Source organism: Exophiala aquamarina, assembly GCF_000709125.1.
Source record: "Exophiala aquamarina CBS 119918 chromosome Unknown aczIA-supercont1.1, whole genome shotgun sequence".
Classification (NCBI taxonomy): Eukaryota; Fungi; Ascomycota; class Eurotiomycetes; order Chaetothyriales; family Herpotrichiellaceae; genus Exophiala; species Exophiala aquamarina.
The window spans coordinates 5,101,636-5,124,694 of NW_013550587.1; the positions used below are offsets into that span (position 1 = coordinate 5,101,636).

Genomic DNA, 23,059 nt, shown 5'->3' on the forward strand with positions numbered 1-23,059 from the left:
TGATTCTACTAGTCTTTTCTAGAATAAGCCGCTTTTCATTCATTACTGTTCACCTGTCCTTCCCCTTACTATATCTATCCTTCTTGGGCCGTTTCTTGTCCTTCTTCCCCTCCTGTTCCCCGTTGGCCTTACTGCTCTTACCGCTAGCGCCAGCACCATCACCAGCACCATCACCGTCGTCGGTTTCAGCCTCCGCCTTTCTCTTCTTGTCTTTCCGCTTCTGGCTCTTCACGCTGACGACAGCACTGCCTGCGAGACCGGCTTCGCGGACTTGGCGCTCGGCATCGGCCCACGCGAGGTCGTCTTCATTCGGGTCTGTAGACGTCTGGATTGAGTATCTATGGTTTCATTGTAGCGCGAGGCTTGGTATTAGTGAGGCTGTGTGGCGTGGCGATAATGAGAGCGCTGGAGGGCGGGGGTTTTCATTTGGATGGAACTTACCTGTCGAGTGGTAGAGCGTCGATCAGTGCCTTCTGTTTCTCTCTGACTGCTGGGTCGATTTCTTGCTCGGCCTCGTCATCGATTGCTTGGGCTGGTTGAGGCAGGATCGGCACGGCTGCGGCCACACGGGCTGTGACTTGTGGTTCGATAGCTTTGCTCTGAGGATCAACACCGTTCAAAAGCTGGCTGTGGTTCTTCCTCTCCGGTAGCTCTGCCTCGACAGCGCCAGAGACAACGGCACGGAATGCAGTGCTGACTTTGCGGAGGACTTTAACGAACATGGCTAGTAGCTGATTGTTGGGCAGATTCAGCTCCTTTTCAACGTCGTTCAGGTTTTTGCGTTGAAGGCCGATCGCGAGCAGGATACTCTGTTGAACGCCGGACAATGAGACGTTACAAGGCGCCTGCTTTAGAGGGCCGGTGAAATAGAGCATGGCGATTGACGGAAGGAGGTCGAGGATGACGTGGTAGTCGAGCATGTTGTTGGCGTAGGAGTCAAGACGGGCGAGGTCGAAGGGAGAGAAGAGTCCATCAAGGTGTGCTTTGGTGAGGGGTGGCGCTTGCAAGGAGGAGGTTTCTTGTGATGCTGCAACACTAGGCTTTGTGCCGCGGGATGCAGATTCTGAGATTGAGAGAGATTGAACAGCCGTGAAGGTGCGGAATTGATAGGATAAGAGAGTCAGGAATCGTTTGTGGAAGTCTTGAGCGTAGGCACTTAGCCATGAGCTATCGTTTGCGGTGCTGCTCGAAAGAGGCCGCAGCATTACGCACGAGTGCTCGCCCGTGAGTTCGTTCGGGGTCTGTCTGAGGTATACGGGCGTGAAGGATGAGCGCTTCCAAAATTTGTGTAGTGGTTGTGTCAAACCATAGGAGACGCCAATGTAGTCGAGTCGATCAGGTTTGCGTTCGGACAATTTGCTGAACAAGGGTGGCATCTGCTGAATGTCACGAACTTTGATGTTATCATCAAGTAAGTCGGATTGCTCCAGTTCGGCATCAGTAACGCGGGGCATATGCTCTGTGTCTTGGATCAAAGAATCATCAGTTTCTGCTAATGAGGTAAATTTACCTTCATAGAAATCTGTGAGTAGTTGAAGAGCTCGTGAGCCGTAGCCCATGTTGAGATACTCAGGGTTCGTGGCTATTCGAACCACACGACTACCTGACAATCCAGCGAACTCGGAGTCTTGAAATTGTTGGCTGACCAGCCAGGGAATGAGATCACCGCCTGCTCTCTGGCCACGCGACAAGCTATTCATGACCGATTGTTTGCTAATTCGTCCCTCCAGTGTCACTTGAAGGACACAAAGTGGCTCTGGGAGTTTGTTCGCATCTTCAGGAATTGGAGGGATCAGGACAAATAGCTGGTGAGCGGGAGCATCAGACATGAGCTGCAGGTCATTGGGGGAGTTTTTGTAGTGGGATGCCACATATAAAGCCATCATTTGCTGAAGGAACTTTTCTGACACGGGGTGGAAGGAGAACAAGGTGTCGCGATTGACATGGACCAACTCGCACGTTGAGGGATGTGGTGTACCCTGAGTGTTCATTTTGGATTTCGGTAGCGTGGCGTCCAAGCAAAGGAGTTTGTTCAACCACTTTTCAACTCCGTCGCCTGGAGCGTAACGAATGGGTTCTGAGAGTGTGATCTCTCGCAGCGAACGTCCGCCTGTATAGGCTTTTTGACCATCTTTCGCTGCCTTCCCGGTCGACTTGTCGGCGATCTCAACATCATCCCCATTAGATCTTGCAGTACCCCTCGACTGCTCGCGTAGCTGTTGTACGAGCTTGAGTGACAAGGACCGACCGGTGCCTTCATAGCCATTGATGGTCGAGGCCATGAAGACTAGATATGGTCCCATGAGCTTTCTTACCAGAGGCAGTGGAATGGCAGCGGCTTCATCAATTACCACCAATTCAGCTTGACCAAGAACATTGGCATCTTGTGGTTGTATGTATTGAATAGTTTGTCGGTGTTGTCGGTGCACATTGATCCTTACAATTGCCTTGTTATAATCTGGATTTGTTGACTGCAATATTGTGTAGTCGACGTGATCCATATATTCCAAAGCATCAAACCCTCTTATGACAAACTCGAAAAGGGTTTTCAAGTTTTCGGGGCTGGGAGATGTAATGAAGATATTACTGTACCCATGTGCTACCGCAGCGGCCACCGCAACACCTAGTGCTGCGGACTTGCCTCTTCCTCGAGCAGCGGTCAGTGTGACAGTGCTTCGCAATGTCTTTTCTGAGATCGCATCGGCGAATGTGAGTAATGCTTTCGCCTGATCCACGGTCTTTGCCAAGGTGACGAGGGATCCTATGGGTTGGCTGTCTGCTAGACTGTCCTTTATTTCTTTCAGCTCCTTCTTCTTTGGCAATGTGTTTTCGGAGTCTGTAGTGGGTGGAGGGAGTGCTTGAACGTTTTTTCCACCAGAGATGGGGAGGACATTGAGTTCATCATCAACTACAAGACACGATTCGCAAGAACCTAGTGAAAGGATGAATCTCTCGTTGAATCTGGCCACCACATCGTCATGGGCCTCGGTACGATATCTCGAATGTACATCCATGGACATTGTGAAGAGTTGCTTCAAGCTTTTCATTCCCTTCAAGAGGAGCAGAACAAGGCCACCGCCCTCGACTGTTTCGACGGTTCGGGCAAGTAGGTTCGGGGTAATGGCCTCGAAGTCCTGCAATATACACATTCCATATGTGTTTCCTAGAATCTTTTCCGTCTCTTTGTAGTAGACATATCGGATGTTGTGCAATGTAACGAAGAGTTCGAAAGGGTCTTCGGTATTGGCATCTCGAATGCCTCGCTTGATCTCCTTTTTGATCTTGGTCTCACGTTTCTTTCGATGGCTAGTAAAACCTAGTAAGTCCTTCTTGTATGCCCATAAGACCGACTTGTTTTGCTTGACATCGACACTGGACATGATATAGTGGAGGTGGACAATGACATCCTTTGCGCGATCGCCGACCACGACGATGAAACTGCGCTTCTTTTCCTGGATGCCATTTCGAATCAGGGCGGGAATCCGGGAGTCAATTGCTTTACGAGGCATTGCTAGAACACCCGGCCGACCTCCGCCACAAACTCCGATCAATGATTATGGAGGGTATGTGGAATGGCAGGCGTCACGAAGCCGACCAGAAAATGGTCCAAGATGCGGGCGAAGTTCGTAAAATTTGGACCGGCACAGATTCCTATCTGAGATAACGAGGCTGAAGGGCAGCCTTGTCCAATCTCGGAGAGGGGATCCTCCTGTCCCCATGGTTGTTGGCATTGGCTCCGGAGGATCATTTCCTTGAAATTTCCCCCGGGATCCTGTCCCAAGTGTCCATACCAAGGACAGAGTACATGCGCAAGCTAAATCCCCTCGGATTACACTCTGGCGCAAGACCCTTATCTGCTGGGCTGTCCTTAAAAAGCCTGTGTGGCTGCTTTCTATACGCCTGACAAACTTTTTCTGGTACGATTGTGCAGTCGATATGGTAATGTCGCCCGGCAGAACGAGGCGATCTGAGCAACCTCCACTCACCCACTGGCGTTAAAGCCCCATTCTGCGTCTGCGCCTGCGCCTCGGCCTCGCAAGGACAGGTCCAGGTGCGCCTAACCTTTCAACTCCCTGCAACATGGGCAACCTGCCGATTGTGTGTTACGCGTAAGCCCACAACCCCCTCTTGTGGTTCGATTATTAACAGTTGATCCATGCAGATTCTCCATTATTAGTGCTGCTGTTTTGGCCCATCTTGTACCAATCTCGACTGCGCATGGTGAGTCTAGTCAGGGCGACAATCCTTGACCGAGAAACGAACGAAGTCCTGTTGACACATCTCCGCAGACCGACCAATCCATATTCAGGTCCTTGCCTTCGTCGCATGCAGTTTCGCTCTGCCTAGCATAAGTAGGCTTGTCCCAGCCCTTTTTCAACCGCCCAGTTCAAAGAATAGAGGAGGATACACCTCATTGCCCTTGAACGATATTAGCAATGTCGAGCCTCAACTTGCCACTGCATCAGATACCAACCAGGGGCAGGGCAAGGTTCGAATCACCGTCCTGACGGTTACAGTCCTCGCATTGTCATCGCGACTGGAGCTTTACCGCCGTATTACTAAGGCGACCGAATGTACCACTGACAACGCTGAGGTCTTCTTGCCGTTCCTGATCGCACTCTACGATGCGGCCAGGTCGCAGAAGTGGAGAACTCTACAAGGCGAAAAGCAATCCGATCCGAGTTTCTTTGGATTGGCTCGAAGGGTAACTGGTCCAATCCAGAGACCCATATCGACATGGATACTACAACCAAGGACCCGTTATCTTCTGCCACTATTTCTGATTGCTTCTGGCTGCTACCTGGTACAAGGCATGTGGCACTCTTCCACTACGACTTACATCTGCCCCATCGTGACAGGCGAACTGAAGATCATTCCTCTTTTTCAATTTCTGGCGCTGCTTCTGGACTTTCTGATAGCCATCATTGTCTATGAGACACATCCAAAGAGTGACGGGAGTGGTCTATCAGGTCGAAGATGCGTGGTGCTTTGGAGTTCTTCGCTGCTCGGTGTATCTTTCATCTGGTCGGGTGTTGGGGCAGCGATCTACCTTTTCAAACCTGAGTATCGAGGCTGGCTCTTATTGCTACGGCCATCGCTGGATTTTGGCACATTTGTTGCCATGGGTGTATATACCTTCTTGTTCTGTCTTCTTTTCATTTCCACTTTACATTGCGTAAGTCCTAAAGGATAGGATATTGGATGATACTGACTAGCACAGATAATGATTTATGGCGTTCTGGACATGTCCATCTGCATCACGGCTATAATGACGATGATACCCGGATTCGAGTTTATATGGTCTCACATAGCTCCTTACCCTCCAGTCTCGAAAACTGCTTCTATCGCCTCCTTTTTCGTTGTCCTTAGTGGATGGTGGATGTATCGCCGAATACAGCAGGCATTAGGTGAAAGAGAACCTCTTCAACGCTCGCGACAAGCGCTCGCTCTCATCATACTATGTATTCTAATAGTCCCGGCCTGGCGCAAGAACGACAATGTTCATTTTCATCCGATTGATGTTCTCATTTACGACGCAAAATTACAACACGACCGATATATTAGGAGCGTCGGGAGCACGAACTCGCTCCTTGAGACAGTGGCCCGTTACCAAAAACGATACAAACGAAACCCGCCTCCTGGCTTTGACAAGTGGTTCGAATTCGCTAAAACCAAATCTGCCTTTGTTGTAGATGAGTTCGACCAGATCTACGAGGACTTGCTACCATTTCGGACTGTTCCACCAGAGGTTATTCGGAAGCAGACCTGGGAGATGGTTTCGAACCCGTGGAATGAAATATCTGGGATTACCATTCGAAATGGTAGTGCTGCAGTGCAAGAGAATGTTCTGCCGACGCATCGATGGATGCTTGAAGGCGTTGCCAATCTAATCAACAAATTCTCCCAACATCTGCCAGACATGGATCTTGCTTTCAACCTCAACGACGAATCCAGAGTGGCAGTGCCATTTCACGATATCGAAAGACTTCGTCAGCAGGGCCGCATTGAGGACAAGAGTGGACCGCAAAGCTGGTCCCCAGAACGAGATGCTGGCTGGCTTCCGATCCCAGAGCATGATGTCAAGGAAACAGTTTTTCGCGATATGTCGTTTCGCAACACGTTCCGTGCATTTGGCTCTGTGGGATGTGATCCTAAGTCATTGGCACAGACTACGCCCCATGTCTCTTCTCAATCACATATATGCCACAGCTGCACCGCTCCACATTCTCTGGGACAGTTCGTCGCCGATTGGAGACTAGCTGCAGACATCTGCCACCAGCCTGACCTCGCCTATCTCCATGGCTTCTACCTCTCCCCAGCGGCGTTCAAGACATCGTACCAGCTTATGCCCGTCTTCTCACAGTCCAAGCCGCACGGCTACAACGACATCCTCTACCCGTCGGCATGGAACTACATGGACAAAGTCGTCTACGCACCTTCGAAGGATCAGGGCGCACCAGGCCAAGAAGGGTTCAGGCCAGGATTCCCTGACCTACCTTTCTCGAAGAAAGAAACCACTCTCTTCTGGCGCGGCGCCACATCCGAGGGTGTCTCGTCAGGCAATCATGCATGGCGAGGCATGACACGGCAACGCCTCGTGCACATGGCCAACAACCTGACGACATCCTCGCACGACTCCGTGACCATTCTCCTCCCGCACGCAACAGACTCCAAAACAAAATACAAATACCAGACCATCCCGGGCCTCGCGGTCAAAGCCCTTGGACTGCACACCGACATTGCCATCGTCGACCACATCGCACGCTGCGGCGGCGTCGGGCTGCACGACTGCACCGACCAAGAGAAGGAATTCCTGCCCATCCCGCCGACCGACTTCCAAGCCCACTGGCGCTATAAATTCCTGTTCGACCTCGACGGCGCAGGTTTCTCAGGACGCTTCCTCCCATTCCTGCAATCGCAGTCCTTACCCTTCAAGACGGCACTGTTCCGCGAATGGTACGACTCGCGGCTCACGGCGTGGCAGCACTTCGTGCCGCAGGACCTGCGCCTGCACGGCGTGTGGAGCACCCTCGCGTACTTTGCGGGCGTCAGCGGCTCGCTCTCAGCCTCCGGAGGGAAGAAAGTCAATTGGCCCGCGCATGTCGACGCAGCGGAGAGAATCGCCTTGCAGGGCCGCGACTGGGCCAATAAGGTTGTTAGGAAGGAGGACATGGAGATCTACTTTTTCCGCTTGCTGCTCGAGTGGGGCCGGCTCGTCGACGACCGCAGAGATGAGTTGGGGTTTGTTGTCGCCGGTGGCGAGGCCAGGAAAGTCGGGAGTGGAAATGGCAACGTTCCTTGATCATGATGATGTCGACAATGATGATGATCATAATCATAATGGGGCTGGGTGATGTGAGTAATTGGGATATGGGAGCAGAAGAGAGTAATGATGATCAGAGTGCAGGAAAGCCTCCATCCGTCCATCCAACCAACCTGGACGAGATCAGACCAGCCGACACAATGATTGATTGCTTGGTTCCTTTTGCTACCGGGCTTATAATTGTTTACGGTCGTCGAGCCGATTTCACACGTACATATTTGCAAAACTCCTTACATGGCACAGATACACGAAGCAAAAGAGGTGCCCTGTTTGTTTTTGGGGGCCAATTAATCTGAAACCGATCTTACAAATAACAGGAAGAAGAAAAGATGATTCAAACTACGAGGTCATGCTCGCGTGTGTTCAAAGCATCAGGAGATATATCGTGATAACGCCTCATTATATTAATGTCCAATACCCGAAGTCTTTCATGTTACGTCACAATTCAGTAAAAGCGGACGCAGGGCTTTACCTGGCCTGCACTGGCTGGCCTTGAGAATGCTCAGCGGTCGCCGGGCCCCCAGTAAGGTTCGCCACGAATTCCTGGTAGCGGAAAACATCGCCACCTTTCTTGGGAGCAGGTGTGTTTAAGCCTCTTACACCTGCGATGCCGATAACGTTCTTGGCTAAAATCCTCCGACCAGTGAAGCCTTCCATGGCCCTGTCGATTTCCTTCTGCGTCAAGGCGCGCTCGCCTGGATCTGGAGCCGTGTTCAGAAGTGCAGAGCGCAGCTCACCTACATCGATCTGGCCGCTGTCATCATCGTCGAAGGCCGAGAATGCATTGAGGAGTTCTTGCTGCGGAGATAGGCCGACGAGGAGGTTGGCAAGTTGAGTCAGGTACTGAGGAAGGCCAAGCTGGGCCGGTTGGCCTTGGGGGAAGAACTGGGAGAGGTTGGATTCATGTAGACCTAGAGATTGGAGGGTTTCAGAGACGGATGCGGCGTCAATGGAGCCGTTGCTATTGCTATCGAGGACGGAGAAGGATTCTCGCAGGTTATGAAGGAGTTGAGGTGGAAGTTTAGATAAGGAATCGTGCTGGGAGAGACCAGTAGACACGAGACGGCGAGGTTCTCGGTTGATGGGGCCCTTTGAGATGGACAGTGAGTCAGTGTTGTATTTGGCCGGGGATGTGGTGGTAGTTGCTGTTGGTAAGCGGCGGGCGGTGGGAGACGGTGGTGGCTCTGTTTGTGCTCGGCTGGTACGAGATGGTTCAAAGACAGTCTTGGAGGGCGTTGAGATGGTGTCTTCGTCCTCTTCCTCCTCGGAGACGGTGTAGGCGTGTTTGAGCTTTGATGGGGAAGTCATTGGGGATGCACCGCTCCTGTTCGTAGGCGGCGTGTTAGGCCGTCCGCTGGCGATGGTTGGCGAATTGGGCGAGGCTGGGCGGCGAAATGGTGACGAGCGAGGAGAGTTGAAGGAGGAGGATTTGTATGAGGCCTGTACAAGGAGAGTTAATTGATGAGCAACAAGTCAAGGCACACAGACCATGTGTGTCAATGTGGGTTGAACTTACCATATTGACGGGGGTGATGGCACGAGCAGCAGCTGGACTAGTGTACGACCTAAGATAGCAAATGAGTGGGAGTGATTGTATGAATTAGCATAGGTCATGTAATGTTTGTCAAAAGAGGCTCTTTCTTTCGAGCCCAAAAGCAAGCCATGTATTCTGAGTGGTTTCGTGACATCTTCGGTGGGTTGTAGAGAAGATGTTGATGTCAGCCACAAGTGCAAGGGACCGCCGCAAATAAACGACGTTGGCAGAGCGACCGATTAGGTAAGCATTAGTGGGTGGTGAGCACGTGGTCCCACCTCCAGTGCACGTGAGATCTTCAGAATGTGAGGCCAACCGGAACGAATCCAAGTCAAAGCCTAACGACACAAAATCATGGCCCAGGCCTAGGCTGAGGGATTTCTAAGTTCGGAACTCTATGACATGTACGAGTACGAAAGGTATGCGCTCGTACTGATGCCCAGGTCGCTGTTTACGCTGCCGTCCGTGGGAGTTCGGTCGGGGCTCTGGACAAAAGTGTTAGTTGAGAGCCCAGGCTGGTAGGTGCTGTTTTCAGTGGCCGAGGGCCCAAGGAGGCAACTTTGGGGCTGCCAGCCCCTAGAAACAGGATTCAGGGGAGCCGGAAACCGTAACCCGCCCGCCTGGGGAGGGGTGGGCGACCGAGGGGCTTTCCAGCCTACCTACTCCAACCGCCGCAACCCTGCCCTGCGTTGTTGAGCCTTGACCTCCTGCACCTCCACCTTTTTATATCCATATACTCAGGACCGAGCGAATCCTAATAGTGTCAGTCCGACGTGGGCCTCCCACCCTCTTTTCTCTCTTGAGGTGGAACCGACCTCTGATTTCTGCGACGCCGACTGCGTGGATCGCCATTCCGCTACTCCATACTAGGCGCTCTCGTCAGGACTCACAACCCCAATTTTGATTGCCCGAGGGTCCTAGCCATGGCCGACTCTCTCATCTCCTCGCAGTACCTTGCGATGCGCACTGTTCAGCGACATCTAGCAGAATCAAAACCAAAACCAAAATCACAGCACAACACCGCCGACGCGGTTGCAGACCAGTCCTCTCAGAGTCACACAGTACCTCGCTCACCACCTGCTGCTGCACCAAACGTAATGCCCGAGCCTGTGCCTGTTGCATATCGCACCCATCCATATCCCCAGCAAAATGAAAGACCACCGTCCACCTCATCTCACTCACACTCTGGCTCTCTCAAGTCTTCCATATCTCACCCTCCTTCCAACGCCCATCACAAAGTCGCATCTCAGAGCTCTCAGATACCTCCTTCGCCTCGAGGTTCCTACCGTTCTTCTGGTAGAGTCTCCACAGTCCCGGAAGATGGCCCCTACCCTTACCGTCCTTCTAAGCGACTCAAGTCCGCCTATCCTCTGAATTCCCCGGAGCCTCATGTCGAGTATATCCTGGTCGCCTCCTTTGACATTGATCGCGGTCCCATCATGGAGCACCAATACCCTGGCGCAATCAGTCCAGACGAGAATATGCTTGCTGAGTTGATGCTTCCTGATCAGACCCATGTGCGGCAGCAGGATTGGACTATGTTTTTTCTCCACAAGGACGCTGGAAACAGTGAAGAGGAGGTCATGGAACGGAAAATCGCAAAGCAGAGGCGCGCCCAGAGACGTGCGCTCACGAACTCCGCAGATTCTCAAAGCAGCCAAAGCGAGCAAGGGAGCAGCAGCGATGACAGCGATGACGATTCTCAGGATAGCCCTCCATTGATGTACGTCCTCAACCTGGTCAACACAAAACAGGATAGTACTGTCAAGAGAGGCGCCGTGGTGAAAGCAATGGCTATTTGCACAAGACACTCTTTCCTCCACATTTACAAGCCTCTACTGTTACTAGCCTTGGAGGACTATTTCAAGACCCCTACTCCCGACACCCTCGAGTTGCTCTATAATGCTCTGAACGCCATGGATCTCTCTTTAATGCCTCGGCTTTCACTCCTGGAGCGACATATTTTGCAAGCCAGCGATGCCAAAGACATGTTCGTCGAAAAGTTCGATCAGATGATCTCCCAGCGACTCACCGACGAGGCATTGGGCAAGGCTCCCGAGCAACCAGACTCTCCCACCAAAGCCGAGCCCAAATATAATGTACCGCGCGATACGCATGAGTTCGAGTCTAAGATTGTGTATAACGGTATTCCCATACCTGTCAAGATCCCCACGGCTCTTTCTGCAGAGACTGTTGGCGACTTCTCACTCATCAAGCTGGTTCAGATCTTTGGTGGCCCTCACATTTCACAGCCTCAGCCATTTGCTCTACATCCCCATCTGACAACTTCTGGTGCTTACACTCATCCTATAATTGTTTTGATTAATGCCATGCTCACGCAGAAACGCGTCATCTTCCTTGGTCACAATAGACCGTCCGGTGAAGTCGCAGAGGCCGTACTTGCCGCCTGTGCATTAGTATCTGGTGGCGTCCTCAGAGGGTTTACGCGACATGCTTTTCCATATACCGATCTGACTAAGATTGATGAGCTCTTAAAGGTGCCCGGCTTCATCGCCGGTGTCACAAACCCTGCATTCTCGTACCACCCCGAATGGTGGGATCTGTTGTGTGACTTACCCTCTGGTCGGATTAAGATCTCCTCTTGCATCGAGGCCGCGCCAATCACCGAAGGCACAACATACTTTCAGCAACATGGTCACATGGTGCCTGCCAAAGAACTTGGAAGTACCGATGCCACGGGAGATATTATGTTCATGGATGAAATCACTCGAGGCATAGCGTCACGACATGGCGAGTCCATCATCCGGGCCAAATTCCGGGCGTATATCACCAAATTCACACGAATAGCTGCTGCCTTTGAGGAAACGGTCTATGGGGCCAGCAGTTTAATATCCATTCCCCCAACCGAGGTGGACAAGGTTGAGACACCCAAGACCAGCAAGCCCCCTGACCGGCCTATGTCGCTCAAGACATCGAGCAAAAATCTCAAAGGGCACGGATACGTATGGGCCAGCGAAGAGGTCAAGAATCGAGAGTTGGCGGCGTCTGCAGCCAGAATCGAAGGGTGGCGCAACACACGGTCGTATTATGCATTCATTTCCGATCTTGCAGCACATGCTCAAGATCCTGGTTCGCCAACATCGCCTGTAAGCATGAGCAATATGCTCGCGCGTGCCCCATCCAAGCCTTATGTCGACCTCTACCATTCACTGTCCAAGCTGCGGACTCTTCGTCTAACTCCAACCGAGGCGGGAGCAATTTATCTTGCGCTTGAAGCATACTGTACCGATTACGATAGCATCTTAGAATTACTTGAGTTGACACCAGTCTCCGAGGCCGGACTGTTCTACGTGGGCCTGGGGCTTTGGCACGAGGACTCAAGAGTGAGAATGGCTGTTGCCACTGTTCTGGACCGAATCCGGAAACATCCAGCCGGTCGGGTATTTTTCAGTCGACTTGGTGGTTGGGCCAATATGGGATTTACTCGGAGCATACAGGAGAGGGAGAATCGATTACGTGGCCAACAGCATGAAGTTGGAGAGTTTATGGATCCACACATGCAGTTAGTCAACGGAGAAGATGCCAGGAGGAGTTGATTTCCATCCTTGCGAGTTGTAATAGGATACGGGGACTAAGATGGTTGCATGTGGGCAGTGTCCAGTGTCCACTGGAGAAGGCCCCAGCCTGGTTGAGTGATAGTGTACGAATGAATGACATGAATGGAATTTTGGTCCTATTTGAGGGACAGAACCTCGATTCGCAAGCAAGGCACAAATTATTTTAAGTATACTCTGTAGCTCTATATACAGATTGCTAGCTCAACGGTAGACAATAGCTTCGCCGACTAGGATGCTCGGTTGTCCTTTGCAGTCATACCCGTGCGCTGCTCACACACTACGAGTATCGAAGTCGATGGTTCTAGGTTGCAGATCTGTCGATCATTGCTTTACGGTAAGGGTTTCCGAGGCATCAAGCTGCTCATTTGGGCTTGATCCTACAAAATTCAATCGGTGATCAACACAAGCCTTCCTCTCTAAGGCATTTACACGTGTGGTGCAGCCGATTCTACCCTGGTCCTTCCACAACCGTTTCCACAGAGCGTAAGGAAATTAAAGCAGATTGAATCCGTCAGCAGTGGACAATGGTATCTAATAGTCAATGTTGAAATAAGAGTACAGGGGCCAAATTAGAGCAGCAGAAGTCAGCAAGAGGTCAAACGAGGAGCCCTTTCGGTGTGAGAGCAGGTTCGGCCGGAAATACGCAATTCCGATGCCATCCAATGACAAATCGTATGTGTCTTCCTCTCATTCTGCGGAGCCTCGTCAGCATTCCTCATGTGTGCACCAATGTGGGCGCAGCCCTGGCTTCATTTCCAAGAGGAACAAGTCGAATCCCAGCGAGTGCACAATGACAATAATGACCTCGGAACCTACGCGTACACAGAAAAAGGGGAATGCACAGTAACCAGTGCTCGGTAGGAAAAAGGTGTGGTTCGGTTGAACCTGGCGGCCCCAAAGCCTTCCGCACCCCTGACTTCGCAACTATCGATTCTTGGCATCCACGATCAATCGAAATCGTCTAGCCTCCTTCACACGCGAGATCATCTTCACACTTTTTTTTCTTATCCCCTCGTGCTCGCGACCAATTAGTTCCGTGTCCTCATCCCTAGCCTTATCCTTGATGCCTGCTTTGCTGTGCACATGGAATCTCTCTTGTCTTCCGAGCTACCTGACTCATGGCTAAGCCTTCAACGGCTACAGTGTACGGAGTACGATACTCATCGTCTAATATCTGGCGCTTTTGTATGGACGTGACTTCTTGCTCTCGGGGACAAGGCAAGAACAAGCTCGTTTGACTTGTTAACGTCAAATACGCACCGCCAACATATAGTTTTGGCCCAGATACATGCTGACTCAGTGTCAGCAACAGCTCGTATTGGAGGCTTGGAACCAATTCTGATAGCTCGTGGCAACATGCTTCTCCCTCTCAAATGGAACAGGAGTTTGGGGAACAGAGCGCCACCAACAGGACGCCACAAGCCACAATCAGGTAGGCATTCCATGCTCGCTGCTACCCATATGCAACTGGGGTCCGAGAATTCTAGGCTTCAATGTGTTTCAACGCCTTGTGGAGCCTCATTTCCAAACTAATAACCGCTCGCATTCCATCGGCTCATGCTACTAACGCTGACTGGTAACAATGCCACCCACCATGTGTATCGGCGTGCAAGGTAGGGTTGGCCCGACCGACTGTACCCTTGTATATCCTCGTAAGACCATCTGTCGACCTCGACATGCTGTTTACTTTGAAGGCTCGAAATAGTCTCAAACTCTACTCGTACAGCTCTCTGCTTTTGGCCTCGAGCACTATTGAAGGTCAAGTTCATTCACCTAACAATGAACAGCGACTGCCGCAGATTCAGTGTCAAATTCTCGAGACTCCTGTCGCTTAATTCACTGTGAAACTCTCCAATCCGGAAAGAGCACCGCCCTTGGACCAATTCGGCAGATCAACAGGATCATCGCCAGGGTACACACGTGGTTTTTTCCGCGCCAAAGTCTAGATCGCTCAGGAGCAACGCCGATCATTTCAACTTCTTGTTCACCCAGGCGACACCTTGAGACCAAAGGATCACAGTCTGAGGTGTGAAGTACTTGACACCAGAACGACTGCTAGACTCGTCGGTGGAAAGCAAGTTGTCGATGGCGGTCGGCATTCCATTCATTTGAACGGCACACTAACTGGTGCTTTGTCCTGAGACCTTCTCATGGGCGTCCATTCGTTATCAAAACAACCCAACACCAACTACAGTCACTCGCTACAGCGCAATACAATTAATCAACAATCTCAAAATGTCAAACATACGACCAAAAATATGCAGGAGTGGAAGAAGAGGGGGTGCGAGTATCCGGGGCTATTCAATTTCAACGACCTTAATGATTTCTATAATAATAGTGTTGTTCGCCATGGTATCAACCACAGCAGGATATGCAATAAACTTCAACCCCAACGCATATGAGTCAATGTTGTTGAGGGAGCTAGCCGCCAAAGGCGAGATACACGTCGACCGACGACAACCTCCACCTCGACCCAGTTTAATATTCCAAAGGAGGGAAGAGGGCGACGAAGCAGCTTCAACAGCCACCACAGAATCGGAAGCAGAACCTACTGCTGCCTCATCTGAAGAGTCTGCCGCTTCCACAACAGAAACGACGAGCTCTGCGAAACCGACAACCACAAAAGCATCTACAACAGAAGCCAACGCGTCAGTAGTTCCAAGTACCACCAAATCTGGAACCACTTTACCATCTGTAACGGTGGTCACCACATCCTTGCCTTCCGCATTCGATACGTCCCTTGGGAGCAACTTCACCAAGCCCTCATGCCCTCAGTTCTTCTCAAAATTCCTCGGCAACTCCACATATCAATCCTGTCTTCCAATCTCACTCTTCCTGCAAAACTCCAATTCATTTTTCAGCATTCAACGATCAGCGACACTTCTAGCCCAAACACTTGATGCAGCTTGCGAGGCGCCATTAGCTATCTGCATGCCTCTACTCAGTAACCTAGCCGCGGAGCTCATCGACGATGATAACTGCGGTGCAGATTTTAGCCGCGAAAATCCACTCGTTTTGCAAGCCTATTCCGGATTGGTAGCCTATGAACCAGTCTATCGGGCGACGTGCCTCAAGAACGCCGAGACTGGAACCTACTGTTTCAGCGATGCCGTCTTGAACCAAACCAATCCCGTCGACTTCTACACTTACTATACAGCTATCGGTATGACGATGCCCCCAGCAGTACATCCCACATGCAACCAGTGTCTGCACGACACAATGGAGATCTTCGCGAGCTATGCGGGAACCGACAATCAGCCCTTGGCAAAGACCTATCTTTCATGTGCCAATCAGATAGACGCCACTTGCGGAGTAGGCTTCGTTGCCACGAATATCAAGACTGGCACTGTCGCTGCTCCAGGTGAGAAATCTGCCGCATCATTGCCTCGAATGTCAGTCATGACTACTGGGCTGGCCGCAATGATAGCAGCACTATTGATAGTGTTATAGATGCGACCTTTGGGGCCACTATTCTTCTTGCGCTGCAAAAATGTTTGCAAACTGTTTCTTGCGGAACACTGCCACAACTGGACGGTCACTGGAGATATATATGTTGTTGCAGTCTTGCTTGCAAGACCACGCAAGCGAGACATTTATCATGAGGAAAAATTTGGAATATAGCATGGCGTTCTTGGATAGTGCTGAATATGGGGGAGGATGCTATATGTATGCCCCTTTATGTATGTAGATAGGTATCTTGCGTGTACTACAGATGAAACTCACGCAGACGCCGGGAAAATCTCTTCGATTCGATGAATGAAATTACTCTTTTCTCTTCCCTACACAAACTTGCTTTCCTCCACCCCCAGCATCAGTAGTAGCCTGATGATAATGAGTGGTGTGCGTATGCACCATAACCATACCACCACCAATGTTCACATGTAGCTCGTACAAAACTGGGTACATGAATTTGCGGTGTACGAGAGCAAGTGTGCTTTTCGCCTATTGTGCGTGTGATCCAGTGGTAACCTAGCCAAATGGAACGGCCAATGTCCCCCTTACCAACGTTGTTTTCATCGCAACATCAGCAGACCACCACCACCACCACCACCATCTTGAACGACAACAGCATACTTTTTCGGTCGCTTGGCTGAGTCGAATGGCCATCATCCATACCTGGTTTCTGGCTTCTCCATAGATAGAAGAGGAGACGCCGCCTACACGTAAGCAAGGTAGGTAGGGCCCGCCGAGAGAAATGAAGACGCCTTGGTTGGTTGGCCTGACCACCTCCCGTCTTCAGTCACTCATCTCCTGCGTTGTTCTTCAAGTCGATTCGGCATAGAGACATGCAGCGGGTGCAATCCGCCTGTTCTACTATATTCTACACCGAGGTTACAAGCGGAAGAGGTTTAAAGGAAAAGAAAATGAGGTAGGTACGGTATGAATGAATGATTTCGACCTGGCTACTTTACAAAAGTTGCTTTCAATCGTCACACCGTGATTTTCACTCTTGGCCTTGACTTCGCTCTTCGCCTCGCCGTGTCCTCTCCTGGGATCGGCGTGTTTCAATACATTGTCCCAATACAGTGAGCACACTCTTCGCCTTGCCTCATCCCAGTACGGGATACTTCATTCCTTGCTCTAAAATTATTCATCCTTCCACAGGTGACAGCTCGTTCTCACAATTCCCAAGTCGCGTAGTTGTCTTTGTGCTTTCCCAACGCGGAACACAGACCTCTGCCTTGATATAGTTAAGACGCTTGCACTGCTTCAAATCTGTCGCTCACATTATTCTTGAACACTTGACCGATATCTTCAACCATGCCCTGCGTATCCTTCAGCATGTCCTGTTCAGCTTTCAAAATATCCTCGGCCTCTTTCAGCATGTCCCGGGTAGCCTTCAACCTATCCTGAGCATCTTTTGCCGTCGTGGAGGTCTCCTTCTTTGACTTCTCGTCTCCCAATCTCAGCAGCTTCAACATGTCAATGACGCTTAGCTTGGAGACATTTGGGGCTCCGCGTTCATTGTTCGGTTGCATGTCCTTTTCGAACTTGACCACTGCCCATAGCTTCTTCAATCCTTCACGAAAATACTGGATTTTTTGGTGGTCGGAACTTCCATGAAATTTGAAGAACGACCATTTCTCTTCAAGCATACTTTCAAGTTCATTCGTATGTGGTTGTAGCAACTCCACTCCCGAGACACGATACCAGCCATCGAACTTGAAACCTTGCCGCAGCCAATTTGGGTGAAGATTGCAATGAGCGCGTTACCGCTAGCCTCGGTGGGAGTAACACTGGCCTTCAAATTCTCAGCCCTGTTGGAGTCATTTCTGCTGGAGGATACAAGGCCGCCGTAAACTTCAGCAGGCAGTAGATCAAGGTTAGATTTGACGAAGATGATGCCATCTTGTGCCCAACATGGATGGGCATCTTGGAACAGCAGAACATAGCTCAAGACACCGGGGTTTGTGGCTGAGCCGTGCAGCGTGGTTGAGGTATCCTTGCTGAAGCCCTCACGACTTGACCAGTAGTAGTGTTAAATCTCTCGCACAGAGTGAGATTGATCGACAACAGTTTCAGCATCACCAGGAGTAATCACGTTGGTTTGTTGAATGCCAGCTTTGGAGTGAGAAACATTCGACTCATGTGATTGATTCTTACCCCGGAAATGAGGTGGAAGTTAAGGGGTAGCCATGTTGTATAGGGTGGGACCCAAAACTGCAAGTGGACCAAGTATGTATGAGAGAGACTGCCTGAAGGTGGATTTAGAGGATGATAGGAAAAGAAATGAGAAGGAAGCTGGAACTAAACTAGAAGCAACTACGCCAGATATACCCTAATGCTAAGAGATCGCGTCCACCAGGCAGTTATCCACGACAATAGAGTACGTTGAGTGCTTGCACAGCCTGTGCATCCTCCCCTGCCTGGCATTGTCGATGGCAGCGGAGCAAATAACGCGCATGCAGGTCAACAGCCTCATGACAAAGAGCTCCTAGGCAATAGTTTGCTTCCTCCATAACCGCTACCTCTCCTCCCCCTCTTTTTCGGTCAGTACTCTCGTGGAAGTCACAAGGAACACTGACCTGCCTCAAAGCCTTGCGCTCCGGGAGGCTGCAGATGTATATGCGTGTCAGGCAGCGGCATACATGAAAGGGAGGCTTGGTGGCTCAAACAAAGGGCGGAAACTTACCTTCCTCCCAGGTTAGGAAGTTTGACAGAAGAAAAACAAGGCCAATTTGACTGCCTTGCATTGAATTGCATTGCTCTGGGAGTGTTTTCCATCGGAGGGGATCTACAGGCTACCTACCCACAGGAAACAAAGCCCGAGCCCAAGCTCAGCAAAAGCAAACTCTCGCGAGGTCGCAGGATATTTTTCCGGAGGAGTGTCCACATAGATGTCTTGCAACGATCAAGCGGAGATAGAACGAATATCGCGCCAAAGTATTCGTGGAAGGGAGTGGAGAAACGGAAAGAGGACGATGACGGGGACGGGGGAGTTGGGAAGTGGAAAGGAAATATCGAGAACATGACCAGGTGGAGAGAATGGGAGACGTAGGAAAGATCCTGAAGAGGGAGAGGTTCAGATTTGAATGACGAGACTGAGTAGGTGTGATATTCACAGATATTGGTATATATATATATATATTGGACTAGCAACTTGGCTTTTAACAACTTGGCCTTTGAAGACTGTCCATGACGCAAGACCCCTTTATTTCGCTCTCTTCCACCCACAACTCCCGCCTGTATCGAATCTAGTCCTTGTTGAGCTTCGCCCTAACCTTCGCTCCCCAGAGATAGAAGCAGAAGGGAATAAAGACCATCGCAACGCCGATGAAAGCCAGCAACCAAGACGCCCAATTCAAGCCGAGGCGATTGTACATCTGGGTAATGAAAAGTGGGAAAGCGGCACCGCCTCCAGATCGCAAAAAGACCTTTGCAGCCAGCGCGGACGCTGCGTACTTATGATAAGAGTCGATGATGTAATTATTGACGGAGTAGTAGCAGAGGACCATGCCAAAGCCAAATGCGAGACCTGACGACGCGGGTCCCACCCATATGATGTGGGGGTAGGAGGTGGCTCCGAGAATGAACAGCGATATGGGGATGAAGGGTGCCCCGATCAGGGCGCCGATCAGCCTGTCCTCTGGCGTCGGGCTACGCACGAGGCAAATGCGGCGGAACTGCTTTTCAATGAGGGGTGTCACGACCAGTGCGAAGCCAGCCCCGATCAGAATCGGGATGAACATCAGCCCGATCTGGCCGTCGTTGTAGTTGTACAACTCTCCGAATATGACTGGGTATGCGAAGAAGAACGCGTACAGCATCGCGTAGATCAGCACGATGTACATGCACATCAGGTCCAGGACGGGCTCGGTCAGGATCATCGTGATCGGTCGGATCAGGCTGGTGCGGATGACCTGGCGCAGCGTGAGTTTAGTCTTTTCTTGCTCGGTAATGATGTTCTCGTCGCCCGTCTCCTTTCGTAGTCGGGCGGCTCTCCTTTTGAGAATTACCGGAGCATAGGTCTCCGGGACCATGCCGATCAGGATCATGATCACACCCGAGAAGGCCATGTTCACCCAGAAGAAGAGGTCAAGGCGCCCCGTGCCGATGTTGATCCACCCGCATACTATCGGGCCCAGGACGGGACCTGCGTACGGGCCTGCGGCGAAATATGCAATCGCCAGGCCGCGGTCTTCGATGTTCCAGATATCGGCGATGGTGCCGCCCGCGAGAGAGAGACCGGAGCTGGAGAAGACGCCGCACAGGAAGCGCGAGACGAGGAGCCCGCCGATGTTGGGCGAGAGCGCACATGGGATGTTGAAGATGGTGTAGAGACCCAAAGAAATTATGTACACGGGACGTCTGCCGATGATCTCGGACAGCGGAGACCACAGGAGTGGACCGACGGCGAAACCACACACCATGATGGAGCAAGTCAGGATGGCGACTTCTAGTGAGACGTTGTATTTGTCTTGAATCAAGCCCAATCCGCCAGTCACGATGGATGAGCCATAAGCAATACAGACGACCAACATTGATGCCATCAGTGTGATGTACCATCGATAAAGGTCCGACCAATTATGGGGGTTCTCCGGGTCGTTTATCGTGAAGGTCACGAACTCTGCACGAGGCTCCTCGCCGGCTTTCTTCTCCAGGTCAGGCTCATCGTTCGAAGTGGAGCTGAGATTCCAAGACGGCTGAGGGTCTCTTCTGAACGCAGCAATGGAAGGCCTGGATCGGATTTGCTCTAGGGTGCGTTGTGGTACGAGACCAGTCGCTGTTTCGATGGTGTACTCTTCCGGGAAGAGAGGTGGTTCTTGTCGTCCAACTTCGGGGTAGTTGACGTCGATTGCTGGTGGGTGTTCTGATACCCCTAGGTTTTGAAGTGTTGCTCGGGTTTCCGTCCGATATAGTCTCAAGTTCAAGTCCTCATGCTGGGCTGTTTGTGGTGAGCCTTGGGGCTCAGGCTCCTCTGATTGGGGTTGAGACATGGTGGTAGATAGAGGTGTTTGTGTTGATGTTTTTGGGTGTTGGTGAAGGAAGATTGTAGAGGTATGTTGCAATTCGTGACTGGTTCCTGGTCAGGGAGAGCATCGTGAACTTGGAAGTGGCAATTGTCCATGCTTAATATACGGATTCGACGCATAGATTCAAGCAGGATGTTGATGCTTTGATAGATGGTGAGTCCTCAACCATCAGGAGTAATCCCTCTCCCTCGCCGACCTTCTGCCGATCTAAGACCGCGCTGTTTAATTCGTTAATAATCGGCGTCATTCGTAAGACTCGTTCTCCAAAACTGGCAAGGCGGTATCTCGGATGTTTAGCCGGCTGGCTTGAAACGGCTTAGTGCCCTGGCGATGGTTTATCCGATCCGTCACTCTAAGTGGTATGTAGAACTTTCTTCTTTGTGTGGTGCGCTTCCCAGCTTGGTGGGTGAGCACACGGCACCGCTGCTAAATCAACTAATGTAGGCAAAATAATTACCTCGTAAGTATGCAGGTCCAATCAAGTTGAGATCTTCGATGACAATGGAGGTCTCTCTTGCATACGGTTGGTAGATCACAGCAAGAGGAAGTGGAGCACCAGATTCTTCTGCGGGTGTGCTGCACCTCTTTAAACCTTAGGCATTGCTCGCGAGAGACCGTGAAGATGGGGTCGTTCGGGCATGGTTGCGTGGTATAAGACTTAAATGTACATGCGATCCAACGAGCACGCCGAAAGAAGAAATGCTTTAATTTGCTTATCAGATCCCCAAGCCGAAAGATTGTTTTCATCTGCAAGGATGGAATAAACAATGCCGATTGTTTCAAAGCTTCTAAAAAGGAGAAAGGGTCTATTTCCTGCATAAGAATTGAATATGCCTGGCAGTGCGGTAGGGTTCCCCACCGTCAACAGAATACTTCATCAGTCATGATCCGTTCGTCATTTCCCACTCTCCGAACGCCTTTCTATCGCCCAATGCCTTTCACGTTCAAGTGCCGCATTGCGGTCGCCAAAGTGGGCAATTCACTTCAATTGGAAACGGTATCTCCTGCCCACTGCATCTCATGACTGCTCAAAAGCCATAAGATGGACGTCCTCTTTCTGGGCAATGTCTGAGTTCGTGTTCATCGTTCACAGACTGCCCCGCCTAGGGAAAGCGACTCCTTCAACAGCTGCACTATCGGTGAACCATGAAACCTTTTCGCCAGCACCCTCATTGACGAGCCCGCAGGGAAGACTGCGACCCTCATCATCTGCCTCAAGGATCTTCTTCAAGATCTCCTTCTTTCCACCACCAGTGGCCACGAAGGCGATCTTGTGTGCATGGGTGACAACAGGGAGAGTAAGAGTAATTCTCCGCGGGGGCGGTTTGGGACTGTCATCAATGCTTGCGACCCAGGCATCTACCTCTCGTAGTAGTTCATGGCCGGGGAAGAGACTGCATGTGTGGCCATCGGGCCCACAACCAAGGAGGATAAGGTCAAAGATGGGCAGGCGCACGCTGTCCTTGTTGGCGAAGCCAGACATGAGGATCTCCTGATACTGATCGGCGAGATCTTGTGTGTTGTCGAGATAGTTGAGATCGATTGGGTAGACATTGGGTTTGCCCTGGTCGGAAGGTATCTTATCAAGCAAATCTTTCTTCAGGAGGCCGTAATTGCTATCTTCGTGGTCGAGGGGTACCGCGCGCTCGTCAGCGAAGTAGATGTGCCACTTCGGAAATTGAGGGGAGTGCAATGGGTCTTCATTGTCACTGGGGACAAGCAAGGCCTTAGCTAAGGTCGCAGGCAAACTCCCACCGGACACTGCGATCTTGAAGGCATCATGGCGATTGAGGGCAGCCTTCTGGGTCTGCAGGATATAAGTGCGCAGGTTGGCAGCGACTTGGTCGACAGTGGGGTAGCTGTAGAGATTGGGTTGTTTGCCCATGATAACGATTGGATGCAGAGGGTATCGACGCAACACCGACACAGTAGAGGATCTTTCGGAGTAATGCTGTTCAGGCAGATCGGAGGTATCAGGTCAGAGCAGTTACATCGAAGGGTGAAGCTGGGTGAGTTCGCAGCTTTGCTGAAGACAGAGGTGGCACAAGGTGAAAGAGTATTAGTTTAGTTGCGTTTGAGGATCTCTCGGCAAAGATTGGTGAGTGAGGCACTGAGGGAGCGATGGTGGTTGGTGGGAACCAAAAAGGGT

At 51.1% G+C, this 23,059-nt stretch overlaps 8 protein-coding genes across 8 annotated transcripts; 3 read left to right on the top strand and 5 right to left on the bottom strand.

Annotated features, from left to right (window-relative positions):
- Window positions 1-437: 437 nt before the first annotated feature.
- A1O9_01786 (tRNA(Met) cytidine acetyltransferase) lies at window positions 438-3,509 on the bottom strand (the record flags this gene model as incomplete). Its single annotated transcript, XM_013410944.1, has 1 exon — window positions 438-3,509. One exon carries the CDS (start codon window positions 3,507-3,509, stop codon window positions 438-440), a length of 3,072 nt encoding a protein of 1,023 aa, XP_013266398.1.
- A 571-nt stretch (window positions 3,510-4,080) lies between these two features.
- On the top strand, window positions 4,081-7,303 carry A1O9_01787 (uncharacterized protein; the record flags this gene model as incomplete). Its single annotated transcript, XM_013410945.1, has 3 exons — window positions 4,081-4,109; window positions 4,387-5,176; window positions 5,222-7,303. The coding sequence occupies 3 exons, from the start codon at window positions 4,081-4,083 to the stop codon at window positions 7,301-7,303; spliced, it is 2,901 nt and encodes a 966-aa protein (XP_013266399.1).
- Window positions 7,304-7,792: 489 nt separating this feature from the next.
- A1O9_01788 (uncharacterized protein) lies at window positions 7,793-8,632 on the bottom strand (the record flags this gene model as incomplete). Its single annotated transcript, XM_013410946.1, has 1 exon — window positions 7,793-8,632. The coding sequence occupies one exon, from the start codon at window positions 8,630-8,632 to the stop codon at window positions 7,793-7,795; it is 840 nt and encodes a 279-aa protein (XP_013266400.1).
- A 1,149-nt stretch (window positions 8,633-9,781) lies between these two features.
- On the top strand, window positions 9,782-12,415 carry A1O9_01789 (uncharacterized protein; the record flags this gene model as incomplete). The annotated part of the gene is made up of 1 exon (XM_013410947.1): window positions 9,782-12,415. The coding sequence occupies one exon, from the start codon at window positions 9,782-9,784 to the stop codon at window positions 12,413-12,415; it is 2,634 nt and encodes an 877-aa protein (XP_013266401.1).
- A 2,370-nt stretch (window positions 12,416-14,785) lies between these two features.
- On the top strand, window positions 14,786-15,886 carry A1O9_01790 (uncharacterized protein; the record flags this gene model as incomplete). Its single annotated transcript, XM_013410948.1, has 1 exon — window positions 14,786-15,886. The coding sequence occupies one exon, from the start codon at window positions 14,786-14,788 to the stop codon at window positions 15,884-15,886; it is 1,101 nt and encodes a 366-aa protein (XP_013266402.1).
- A 1,241-nt stretch (window positions 15,887-17,127) lies between these two features.
- Window positions 17,128-18,025, bottom strand: A1O9_01791 (uncharacterized protein; the record flags this gene model as incomplete). The annotated part of the gene is made up of 3 exons (XM_013410949.1): window positions 17,128-17,469; window positions 17,535-17,898; window positions 17,979-18,025. The coding sequence occupies 3 exons, from the start codon at window positions 18,023-18,025 to the stop codon at window positions 17,128-17,130; spliced, it is 753 nt and encodes a 250-aa protein (XP_013266403.1).
- A 1,106-nt stretch (window positions 18,026-19,131) lies between these two features.
- Window positions 19,132-20,874, bottom strand: A1O9_01792 (uncharacterized protein; the record flags this gene model as incomplete). Its single annotated transcript, XM_013410950.1, has 1 exon — window positions 19,132-20,874. One exon carries the CDS (start codon window positions 20,872-20,874, stop codon window positions 19,132-19,134), a length of 1,743 nt encoding a protein of 580 aa, XP_013266404.1.
- A 1,123-nt stretch (window positions 20,875-21,997) lies between these two features.
- On the bottom strand, window positions 21,998-22,795 carry A1O9_01793 (6-phosphogluconolactonase; the record flags this gene model as incomplete). The annotated part of the gene is made up of 1 exon (XM_013410951.1): window positions 21,998-22,795. One exon carries the CDS (start codon window positions 22,793-22,795, stop codon window positions 21,998-22,000), a length of 798 nt encoding a protein of 265 aa, XP_013266405.1.
- Window positions 22,796-23,059: the final 264 nt, after the last annotated feature.